The sequence below is a fragment of the Mus caroli genome, chromosome 17 (genome assembly GCF_900094665.2).
Source record: "Mus caroli chromosome 17, CAROLI_EIJ_v1.1, whole genome shotgun sequence".
Classification (NCBI taxonomy): Eukaryota; Metazoa; Chordata; class Mammalia; order Rodentia; family Muridae; genus Mus; species Mus caroli.
The window spans coordinates 11303422-11316331 of record NC_034586.1 but is presented as its reverse complement, the minus strand read 5'-3'; the positions used below and the strand labels follow the sequence as shown (position 1 = coordinate 11316331).

Here is a 12910-nt window from a genome sequence, read left to right as displayed (position 1 = left end):
CTGCCTCTGCCTCCCAAGTGCAGGGATTAAAGGCATGTGCCACCACCGCCCCACTTACACTTTTTTTTAAATCAACAAGCATGATAGATTTCAAATGTAATGTGACCAACAAATGCACCTAACTTTATTACAAATTTGAAAACCCTGAAGAGGAAAATGAAGTAATTAACACCTTTGGAAAATGCTGGGTTGAGTGGATACTGCAAGGCTAAATGTGCGTATGCATGTATACACTGAGTTCAAAGTTGGCAAATTGGTTTCTACTGGGATTAAAGCCTAAACATTCTGAACCTATGTTTTCATATATTCTAGGTGTACTATATATAAGTGCATGGATAGCCTGAGCCAGCTTTGCCACTGTAGAATGTATAGGTCATAAGAACACAAGAGTGGGGTTATGAACCCTGAGGAGCTGGGAGTGGTGGCCTGTACCTTTAATCCCAGCACTCAGGAAGCAGTTACACCAATCTCTAAGTTCCAGACCAGCGTGGTCTACAGGGCAAGTTTATTGACAGTTTTTGCACACATATATTTCCTAGTTCCATCTGCTTTATCTGCTGAGAGGGTCTCAATTAAATCCAAAGTTTGCTGACCGGTCCCTGCAGCTGCTCAGCCATCTTCCCAGTCCTCCACCTTATTTGTTGAGTCAGGACCTCTCACGGAACCTGGAAGGCATGCACGCACTAGGCAGGTCTCTGGGGTCCTATATCTATCTCCAGCTCCCAATGTTGAGATTGCAGCTGGATGCCCCATGTAAGGTCTGGGATCCAAACCCAAATCCGCATGCTGTTACCAAGCCAGCATTTACCATGTAGTCAGCTTCCAGGCTTCATAGTAATGGCTTTAAAACAGTGAGTTTTAAAATTGTTACAGGAGCTAAAAGAGATGATTAAGTGGCTAAAAGGACTTGCTGCTCTTGCAGAGGACCCAAATTCAGTTCCTAGCACCATGTTATGTTGCATACAACTGCCTGTAACTCTACAGGATCCAACACCCCAATAATATCTCCTCAGTCATGCATAGGAATGTGGCATACAAACACACACATAAAAATAACATTTTAAAACTGTAAACCTTATTTTCCTATGCAGAAAGTAAAACTGTAACACTGTGGATAGCAATGGGGTTTTGTGGGAATGTGTTTTGAAATTTCCTGCGACACACAGTGCCCTGCATGCATCTTGCTTGGTTCAGTCAGAAAATCAACAATTACACTTTGCCAGTGTGTGTGCTTCTGGCAAAATAAAATTTACCTAGCCTCTCTCTGGCATGGCTCATGACAATATTCCTCAGGAATTCACAGAAAATAGAACCTTGTTTAAGTAAAACCCCAGTAACAACAACTGTAGGAATAAGTGGCTCAATTACTTAGGTAGATGGGTTCATTTCATTTATGCACTTATACTGTGATTTATCACAAATCACTTAGGAATCTGGAACAATACGAAGACTCCAGTGTGAAGTCCAGTTCTCCATTCCCAACAGGCTCAGAAGAATACCCCACAACTGGGTTCTAACACGTCTCTGGCTGTGCATTCTAAAACTTTCCCGTTAATCCCAGCACTCGGGAGGCGGAGGCAGTCGGATTTCTGAGTTCGAGGACAGCCTGTTCTACAGAGTGAGTTCCAGGACAGCCAGGGCTACACAGAGAAACCCTGTCTCGAAAAACCAAAAAAAAAAAAAGAAAGAAAGCAAGAAGGAAAGAAAGAAGCTACTTCCAAGCACCATTACACACCTTTAATCCCAGTTCTCCTTCCAAATCTCAACTCTCCCTTGAGAGACAGAGCTAGCTCCCAATAGCTCCAAGACAGCCTTACTATATATACATAGCAAGTTCAAACCAGCCTGGGCTACAATGAGACCTTGTCACATACATCAAATAAGTTAAAAAATAAGAAAATTTAAAGAAAACTAACCTTTCAAACAACTCTTTACAGAAGAAACACATTTTTTTAAATATAGAACTACAACAGGTATGATCCAGTTAGGTACATAAACAGGCAACTTGCTATTACCACTGCCTGTACAGTATCTTATCTTTATAGGGAAAGACAGCACTGCACAAGAAAAATTGCATAATCCTCTCAAACTCACCAGCTAAAAGTAACACTAATGAAAGTAACCTATACTTACTACAATCTCAGGAAACCCTATGAAAATTATAACTTGATAATTCTACTCAGAGAATAGCTGACAGCCAAAGCTGCTGGTGTGCAGCACACTGAGTTTTCCCAATAGAAATCTTAGCTTCAGAAGCATCCAGAGGATGTGAGAAAAAAAATAATAAAGACAAAGAAAGTACAACTGAACAAAATATGCACTAAGAGAAATTAAATAAACCCAAGATTTATTCTCTTTTGCACCTAACGAATGACATCACTGGAAACTGTCACAGCCTGATTTCTGAACTGTGTCACCTCTGGCCATCCCATCTTCATCATTTCCTAGTTTTCTGCCTTCCTGTCTTTATTTCACAGCTAGCATTACTTCACAAACTTTCTCAACTAACTTTTTAAAAAGTGATTGTAAGCAAGAAGCATTTTTACAATGTCTTATAAAAAGTATTCAAATCTAATGCAAAAGATCAACCAAGCTTTTTGGTTTGTGTTGTTTTTGAAACAGGGATTCTCAAACAGGGATTCTCCCTCTGTGTAGCCCTGACTGTCCTGGAACCTGCTCTGTAGACAGACTGGTCTTGAACTCAGAGATCTACCTGCCTCTGCCTCCTACCCCCTGAGCCACAAACACACACCCTAACAATTTTATGTATATAAGGCATATGCACACTTATATAATCCTTGAAATAAGTGGCTAAGAATGGAAACTCAGCCTAACCCACACATTTATCATTATTAACATTGCTTAAAAATAAAGACTTTAGGTCTAATTCAGTGTAGAAAACTTGCCTAGTATACACAAGGTTCTAGGTTCTATGGCCTATGTCCCTGCATATACACATACAAAAGACTTTATTCTAAGAATTAGGTCAACTGAATTCAATTAAGTACAGACTATGTGAGACTATTAAAGCATATTACCAATATCTCCCACTATGTAAGAATTTTCAAGGGCATAACATATAGTTATGTAGTGGTTCTCAACCTCGGGGTCTAATGGCCCCTTCACAGGGGACCTATCAGATATTCTGCAAACCAGTTATTTACTCTGGGATTCAGAACTACCAAAATTACAGTTATGAAGTAGAAACAAAAATAATTTTATGGTTGGCGATCAGCAAAAGCATAAGGAGCTGTATAAAGTGATTGAACTCAGCATTTGGAAGGCTGAGAACAACTGATTTAAAGACTAAAGTACCACATTTGTAAGCCTTACATGACAAAATTGCTAAAAATTGAACCGAACAAGCATCTATCAATTATCCAAAAACAAGCAAAATATGATTGCAAGTTTCAAATATTTGCCCTTAAATCCATTAATAGGTTAAATCATTCTTCGAAATACCATTAGGATAAAAATCTGTGGGGTAGCTCAGGGGTAGAACTATTGACCATGTGAACCCTTCATGTGCAGGAATACAAAAAGAATGAGTGAACACAATCTTTGAAAATGTTTAAGCAGAGGCTGAAGAATCTGCACACACCCAAGTCCACACAGGTGGGCCTGATGGCTGGGGCCCTCCAAGCACAGTGGTCAGAGAGCCTGGCTTCAATGACAGAACCCTCTGTTCAACCGAACCGCATACAGGTATGTCCTGGCCAGCACTTAAAAACTAAAGACTTACTCTAGAAACACAAACACATAATTTTGCTTTATTTTTTAGTTTAATTTATTTTATTTACTGGGTTTTTGTCCAACCCACTGGCCTGGGATACCCTATATAGGTAGGCAAGGCTGGCCTTGAATCCAGAGCTCTGCCTCTTGAGTGCTAGGATCGATCATAAGACATGGGCCATGGAAATATCTTCATACAACCTACTGATACAACCTTTCCCTCTACTAACTCCTCCCAGAGCTTTCCCGCTTACCCAACTCCATGCCCTCTCTCAGGGAGGGAGGGAGGGAGGGAGGGAGGGAGGGAGGGAGCCCGCCCCACTAAAACACAAATCAGAAACCATAATATACAAACCAAAGACCAATAAGAAAAAAATGCCCTAACAAAGCAAAGTGGAAAAAAAAAATCTACAAAACTACCACTGAGTTAGTTTTGGGTTGGCCCACCCAGAAATACAGTTACTACCAAGTAAGACTCCACGGACAACAACTAATTGTTCCTTTGCCACCAAACCGCAAATAGCTTCTTGGTTAGGAGCAGAAGAAGCCTGTGTCCACTTCCCCATCTCAGCCCTAACTCACTTTTCCAAGCAAGGTTTCAAAACTATCAGTTAAACCATAGCCAAAGGATGTATTCCTCAAGAATTCTCTTCATCAATAGAGACTGTTCTATACAGAAGGAAACAACCCCTCGCCTCCATATTCTTTTTCTGTAAAAAGCTAAACCCAACCCAAAATAACAAATGGTAACCTCATTTCAGAAGCATCCACAAAATAAAAATGAAATTCTGTAGCAAAACACATTGTATATTTCTTAGCCAACACAATCAAATTTGTTTAACTATTTACGATGTATACTAACCTCAAAAGTGGACTGTTTTTCTCATTTCTCCATTATTAATATTTTTAGTTGTGATACCTTTCAGTATTTTGATAAGAAATCCTATCTGTAGGGTTTAACTCCTCAGTTAACGAGACACAATTCCTTTCTTTGCATTTAGGAGAAAGTGACAAACAAAGGGTGAAGAGAAAATAAGACAACAAGACAGTAAGAAGGGGAAGGGCAAGAACAAGCAGAAACTAAGCAACTCCACAGCACACGGAGTCAGACCCCTCAACAGTCAGACTCAGAAGCGCCAGCGTCTGACGGCCGAATTACTAACTCCAAATCTTACAGAAAGATGCTTTGTTAGCACTTAAAATGAGTATAAATTGAGAAAAAAATATAATCCTCTTACCCTGCCTCCCTTCCTAGGATTATAGGAATAATATATGAATTATGGGAATAATATATGAATTATAGGAATAATATTCCAGCTATGCCAAGTTGGAAAAAAGTAAAAGTAACATTGTAAATAGTTAAACAAATTTGATTGTATTGGCTAAGAAATATACAATGTGTTTTGCTACAGAAAAAAGTTTAGATATGGCAGCAACACATAAGTTTTAAGACTGTACAAGCAGGTAGTCCCCTGATTTTAGCAAGTAGATATTTGGTCAAGAGTCTGATTCTGTGGCACCCTGATTCCTATGTTTCTCCTAATGAATGAGACCTTAAACAGGTAACTCTTCTATTCACTTGCTACAATGTATCTACAGAGATAGGAATCACAATTGAAGCATAAACATCCTCTTAAATGGACCAGCACTCAGAGGCCAAAGCCAAGTGGAGCTCAGTAAATTCATAGCTAGCCTGGTCTACATAATGAGAATTAGGTGAGCAAGGGCTACATCATGAAACTCTGACCCAAAATAAAAAAAAATCTCTCTCCCCCCTTCTCTCTCCCCCCACCTCTCTCTCATACACACACACATACACACAAATCCTCTAACTTCAACTCCATTGACTATAAATTTTACCACATATACCTGTACAACCTCCCCCACACACACACACCCGCCCCTTCCAACCCCTTAGTTTTTTGAGGCAGGGTCTCTCTATGTAGTACTAACTATCCTGAAACTCTTATGTAGACCAGGATGGCCTCCAGCTTAGAGAGACTCACCTGCCTCTACCTCCCAAATGCAGGGATGAAGAGTGTGCGCCACCACTCCCAGGCTCAACCCAGATTTTTAACTTCTAGATCCACACTTATGTAACTACAGTGTTCAATTCTCTATGTTGTCACTACTCTGCTTTTGTAAACTATCCCAGCACCTACATGGTACATCAATGTCTATTGTCCATGAAACCATTTTAAGCCTGACATGCCAGCATCTCACATGTCTTATGTTTTTGTAAATAATAGTGTAATTTCCATTTTGCAAGACCAAACATCAGAACAACAGAGTAATTTACCTCAATTCATAGTGAGTAACTGAAAAAGTCAGGACTGACTGCGCAGCCAGACTCCAGCACCTACTTTGCTGATTTCTATGTTAGGTATATATAAATAATGAACTGTAACAGTAATATGGAGACTATTAAAAATATAAAAGAATTGAATGGCGTTGGAGCAGGCAGTAATTGATAAATGCCTATAATCGCAATGCTCCATTTAATTTGGGGTGGGAATTTTTGTGAAGAGCAGTGAGTGCTTTACCACAGATCCAAAGGCTGTCTTACATATAAAGTGGCCCAACATTTTATTTCCATAAACTTTATTTCTAAGAAACAATATGGTTCAAGTAAGAACTCTAAAACACCAATATAAAAATAACATAATCAAAAAACAAACAAACAAACAAACAAAAACTGAATTCACATCAATTTTACCCAAAGTTTTCTACAGTGGTAGAAATAGTTCCCAATAGTGCTGTCCAAGATAGTGGACATGTGTCATATGTCATTTACACACTATTTGAAATGTCAGGTGTAACTTACAGAATTTTGAATGTTTTGTAATCTAAACTGTTGCATGTGGCTAGTAGCTAACTGAACAACATAGGTGTAGAACATAAAACTCCAAAAAAAGAGGAGTGCAGAAATTCTTACTGCATTTATTTGGACAGTTCATTAATGGCCAAATCAATTTTAATGTCTCTTTACTGTTTCAGCTTCAATTACTTCAAAATATAAACCTTCAGTAGATTTAAATATTAAATAGATCAAAGTCTTCTATAGTCCCTGCTATCTTGCTATCTTTACACACATACACACACGACACGCATAATATGCAATGTTAACAAAACTGCTATGAGAGTCTTTTTAACTTTTGCCAAGCTTAGACAATTTGATAAAAACACTCAGTTTCAGGTCTCGGATAACCAGCTGGTTTAAAGTACTTGCTTACCTTGATTCTCCGCTGCCATTTCTAACACTTTCTTCATCACTGTGTCCATTCATTGTAAATATCAAGAAGTTTTAAATAAAACAAAAATCCCCGCAGATTAATAAAAGATGAGTATGAATGCTGATTTCCTCGAATATCAAAATTTCAAAGATGAATTTTCTTCAACATTCGCGGGTTTCCTGGGGCCCTCTGTGTCACCTGCGGGAAATATATTAGCTGTTAAGAATATGTGCTGCAGGAAAAGATGTAAGCCCGACTTAGAACTCCCAGAAATGGACCTAGGCCATCAGACTTGAGGTGGCTAGGAAGACCCGAAGTCTTTCACTTACAAGAACTAGGCATCTATTAAGTGCATTCTTGCTTGCTAGGACTTAGCCTGCCACTGCTAGTGCTGTTTTGACAGAAGAGCAACAAACTTTTCCAGACTAATTGCTACTGTGTAGCACTATTTATATAGATTACTAAAACAAAGTAACATATGCATACTCCCAAAGAGTAGAAAATGCTACTCGGTAACTTCGACAAACAAACGAAGTGAGGATAAGGGTTATTATGTTTGCTGAAGCTCTAACTCCTATTACTAAGAACTTCATATCCAGCTAAGGAAAGTTTTTAAATGTTCATACGGAAAAGAGAGTAATAAAAGGTATCATGATCTCAGCAAAAATACAAACGTCAAAATAGACAGTTTTTACCAGGTAAACCAATGGTAGAGTGGAAAAAAAAAATTATATACCCAGTAAGGTACTTAAGACGCCTTGAAAAAAAACATAAAAAGGCAATTACAAAGAATGCACACTGTATCTTATTTTCAAGGCAAACGACGGGGACGGGGGTGGGGAGCAAGACAATATTTCCACCTCTCAAGATTTCCGCCAGAGCACTAGAGTCACCTACAAGCCAACCACGAATAAACAAAGGAGATCTCTAGCAGGGGAGGGAGAGGAAGAAGCGGGGGAAGGAGACGTCAGATCCTTCCCCAGCCAGAAAGTACCACCAAGACACACTCGGGACGCAGCAGAGTTGTCCTCCGACTCAGCAGAGACTTAACTGATTATTTCCACTCCAAAGAACAGAGGGGCCAAACAGGCTGCTGCCACCTCGGCCCGGGGGGGCCGACTCTGCACCTGGATCAGGATTTCCAACCTGCAGAGCTCAGTCTCCATACCTCTGGGAGAACAGGTCACCTAAGATCCACAGCACTCAACAGTAATTCCTAACGTTAACTATTAATTCCAGCCCCGGTGAAACCGGCCGAAGTCCTCCACCTCCTCTCCGCAAAGTCTGCGCTGAGAAAGTTCACTCGCCTGGGCGCTTTCCCTTTCACCTTCCTCTCGCCCCTCAAGATGGCTTTCCCCGTCCGCTGGACTTCCTTTCCAGCCTCGCCTCCTTTCTCCGTCCGGCCCTAAGTTCTCCTCCGAGCGCCCGGACTCCGGACGCTCCCGCGTTTCAACAATAAGAGCCCCAGAAGTGGCCAGGGCTCCCTCTGCAGCCTCCTTCCCCGCCTGGCAGTTGCCGGGCTCCCGGCTAAGTTTGCCGGGCGGCGCCGCGCGGGGCCGCTGCACCTTCTCCCCGCAGCCCGGCGCCGCGGCCTCCTTCCCGCCTCCCGCTCCCGCAGCCCCGCCGCGCGCCCTCCCGGGCTCGCCCGGCCACCGCCCCCTCCCCCCCACCCGCCCCGCGCTCCCACGTGCTGGTCCCCTCCGCGCGCCGGGCAGCGCCGCCAGGCCGCTGAGGATGCGCCGGGCCGCTCTCCCACGCCCCCGGCGCCGCGCCGGGCCTCGCGGGCCTCGCCCGCTCCGGGCCTCCCCGGCCTCGCCGACCCGTCCTTACCGGCGGGCACAGGGCGAAGGGTGGCGCGGGCCGGCGCCTCGGGCAGAGGATGCCCCGCGCGGGGGCCCGCGATCCTGGATGCCCAGGCCGCGGGACCCGCGCCGCGGACGGCAGAGGGGGAGGGGAGGCCGCGGGCGGAGACGCGGGGAGCTGGGGAGCGGGTCCGACGATCAGTTCATCTCTGGGCGCCCAGGCCGAGCGGGAAGTACCGAGGGCGCCTCCTCCGTCCGCGCTCCCGCCCCGCCGCTTATGGGCCGCCGGCAGCCGCCATGACGCCAAGACCGCGATCGAGCGCAACCGTCTCCGCCGCGCGGCGCCGCCGAGGTCGCTGTCGCCTCCGCCTCCCGAGCGACGTCACCGCCTCGGTTCACTCCCCTTCCCGGCGCGCGGCGGCGGCGCGCACGCCCGGCCTTTCCGCCGACGCGCGGGGGCGGGGCGGGGCGGGGCGGCGCGGTGGTGCACGCCCCTCGGGGAAAGCCACCGAGTCCAGCCGAGGCTCGGCCTTCGTACTCGTAACCGGCGCTACCCCTGGCGTTCGTGGGGCTCCCGGGGATGGGCGCTCTGGTCACGGCACGGATGCGCAGGGATCCAGAGCGGGGGTCCAGGACTGCCCGCGGTGGGGGCCGACCGCGCGCGCCGGGTGTCCGGAGTCCGGTCGGAGCTGCTGCGTCACCCGGGCAGCTAGAGAACTATTGGGCAACCTTGTCGCCTCCCCGCTGCGATCTTTGCCTGGGCGACCAGCGGCTAAGTCTCCTCCCGGGCGGGGCTTTAGTGAAAGAGAGAAAATAGAGTTCGAGCTGCTGACCTCCCGTGACGCTCCTTGATCCGTGTGTGGGTGGCCCATGCCTGGTTCATAAAAGAACTTTTACAACTGTGCCTGCCTAGATCCCTCCCTGGAGTGCGGGTGGAAGGGTGCCGTGCGGAATCGGAACTGGAGGGGCGTTGGTAACTGGATCTAAGGTGCTGCAGCTTAGTTGACAGTTGCTGTCATTACTGTATCCGCAGGCCTCAGTATGTTGGAAGCAGGATCTCTTCAAGCGTGGTGATGTAGCAATCGATGTATGGTTTTCGATTTTGTTTTTATTATGCTTTTTGGTTTTGAAAGAGCGTTTTATTATGTCGCCCAGGGTGGCCTCAGGGTGATCCTTCGAAGTTTTGGCATTACAGGCAGGCGTGTGCCACCACCACAAGGCTGACTGTTTTTGCAAGGGTTTGGAACTTTGTTTGCTTACTTGTTTTTAAGCTATTTGGGAAATTTCTAATGCAAATTTAAACTTTGCTGGGCGGTGGTGGCACACGCCTTTAATCCCCAGCACTTGGGAGGCAGAGGCAGGCCGATTTCTGAGTTCGAGGCCAGCCTGGTCTACAAAGTGAGTTCCAGGACAGCCAGGGCTACACAGAGAAACCCTGTCTCGAAAAACCAAAAAAAAAAAAAGAAAGAAAGAAAGAAAATTTAAACTTTGAAGCTTTATGTTTTGAATAAGATCATAATATACTTCAGTGCTCTGTAAACTCTTAGAACGACTTGAGAAAAAAAAAGACTGGAGAATATAGAGAAATACAATGTATAAAAAATTGCAACAATCTTGCATGTTCAAGTCTTTTTCTTTTTTTTCTTTTCCATTGGAGAGACAAGGTTTCTCAGCATAGATTTGTGGGTTGGTTATTTGTTTCTCTAGACAGAGTTTCCAGGGTCCTGGTGTTCCCTGTCCTGTTCAAGTCTTAAAAGTAACGCAAAAAAAAAAAAAAATATATATATATATATATATATATATATATATATATATACTTGTCAGCTGAGTGACTAAACTCTGTTTCAATTTTTCAAATTAAGTTTTATTTCTTGTTAGTGTTTGTGGGTGTGCCACAGCCCACGTGAGGCAGTGAAACCAGCGTGCAGGGCTTGATTCTCCCCTGCCACCATGGGAATCCGGGTGCTGAAACTCAGATCTTAAGACTTGGCTGGTATCTTTCCTCACTAAATCGTTCCTCTGGCCCATTCACATCTCTTCTTAGTATATCAAACAACAGCCTAGAGGTGATTATAGACATGTAAATAGCAGAAAATCTAGAAAGTTAGCATGAACTATGAGGGAATTTCATTTTGCTGCTGTACAATTTCCATCTGGAACACTTCACAGACCTTTGGGAGGGTGTGACATTTACAGAATCTAACACATTACTTTGTGAATCCTTAACGCTTGAAACATTCTACTAGCAGTGACTGCCAGTGGATGTCTGTGATGGTCAATCTTCGTTGTCAGCTTGATAGGATTGAGAAATATATAGGAGATATGTAAAATGAACAACTGGATGTGTCAGTGAGATCCTTTCCGGAGAAAATGAAAGGATTAGGCCTCCAGCTCCTCCTTGCATGGATTCAGATTTTGATTGATGCTATGGAAGTGTGGAAGGTAGATCCTCAGGGGAAGAAGAAGTGAATCACTTGGGGCCGTGCTTTGGAAGAGTATATCTCAGCTCTGGCCCCAAAACAATTAGCCAAAATAAATCTTTTTCCTATAAGTTGATTTTCATGGGGACCTGATCATAGTGATATGAAAACAACCACCACCACCATCCCCACCACCCCCCCACACACACACACACACACACACGTGGTATTCTTAAACAGATATACTGAGAAACACTTCCAGAATGGTAAAATATGTTCCAGATAGAAAATGGTAGCTCTTTCTCCTTTAATTTTGTGAATCCCAATATAGGGATAAATATATTCTTTCTCCTACTTAATATTTATATAGAGACAGTCTGACTTAAGATTGCTCCTGTTAGTCTTTTTTGATTTTATGGCCATAAGGCATATTGACACATATTCTGTAGGAACAACTTTTTCTGGGGTAAAGAAATGCCCTATAAGACACAGTGCTTACCCATAAATCCCCAGTCAAACATGAGAACATAGGGTAGACAAAACAAACTCAAGTACCCAGTGTTACTGAGTTATTGTGTTCTGTGTGACTCATGTGTTATGTGCACTTTTAGCTTAGGTTAGGGTATTTTCAGTTTTAGCCTGTGACATCAACTGGAGGAGATTTCCAAATATCATGTGTAAGTTTACAAAGTTCTTTGATAGGTAGGCCTGTGAAATTTTAAGTCATAGTAAATGTGACGCATTTTCTATTTTGCTAATCATACTTTTGTAACAGTCACTGTTCCAGTGTTAGGCAGGACATTCTCCCAGGACAGAAGTCTGGCTCTGTGCTCCACCTCTCCCACCATGCGTGATTTCCAACCTATGCAGTGTTTGGAAGGATTTCCTAGTTCCTTCTGCTATCTATCTCACAATTCCCATATTCAGACATCTTGAATATCATGTTTGGGAATTTTGACTGATGAAATTAATTTCTTGTGTTTTTTTTTTAACATTGACTGTGTGTATACATACATGTGCAGGTAGATGCTATAATTCACATGTATGTGGAGGTCAGAGAACAACTTGAAGGAGTCCCTTTCATTACTTGGGGTACTTAAGATGAAATTCAGGTCATTAAACTTGGCAACAACTGCCCTTACCAGCTGAGCCATCTTCCGAGCTGGTAAATCCTTTTCTTTTTAAGACATGGGTGCTAGTTTGACACAGTCTCCCTATATTTCTGGGCTCAAGTGTCCTTTCTGCTTCTGTCCCCTGAGAGTTGCAACTATGGGCTTACATACATATTAATGCCAATAAAGTTTTAAATAGAGTTCTTAAAGATAATTCTAAGAGGCCAGTAGGTATAAAATCTCATAGGCATTGTATAAATACAAAAGTATATCTTTGCCCGGCAGTGGTGGTTCATGCCTTTAATCCCAGCACTTGGGAGGCAGAGGCAGGCCAATTTCTGAGTTCGAGGCCAGCCTGGTCTACAAAGTGAGTTCCAGGACAGCCAGGGCTACACAGAGAAACCCTATCTCAAAAAAAAAACAAAAAAACAAAAAAAACCAAAAAAACCAAACAAACAAAAGTATATCTTCTGCTTCCAAAACACTAAATGTATGTTTCTGTGTGTTTGTGTGTGAGTGTGTGTGTGTGTGTGTGTGTATATATATATATATATATAATTCTTAAATGGCTAACCTCTGTCAGATTAGAGGAGAGGAGAGGAGAGGAGAGG

The 12910-nt window shown here is 43.5% G+C and overlaps 1 protein-coding gene across 1 annotated transcript in view; it reads right to left on the bottom strand.

Moving 5' to 3' along the window:
* Positions 1-9141, bottom strand: part of Chd1 (chromodomain helicase DNA binding protein 1) — a 67040-nt gene extending 57899 nt beyond the window's left edge. The window contains exons 1-2 of the mRNA XM_021186043.1: positions 8796-9141; positions 6966-7163 (exon numbers count right to left, since the gene is read on the bottom strand). Of these exons, the coding sequence (XP_021041702.1) occupies positions 6966-7018 (53 nt within the window). The 5' untranslated portion in view covers positions 7019-7163; positions 8796-9141. The remainder of the gene's footprint in view (positions 1-6965; positions 7164-8795) is intronic.
* Positions 9142-12910: the final 3769 nt, after the last annotated feature.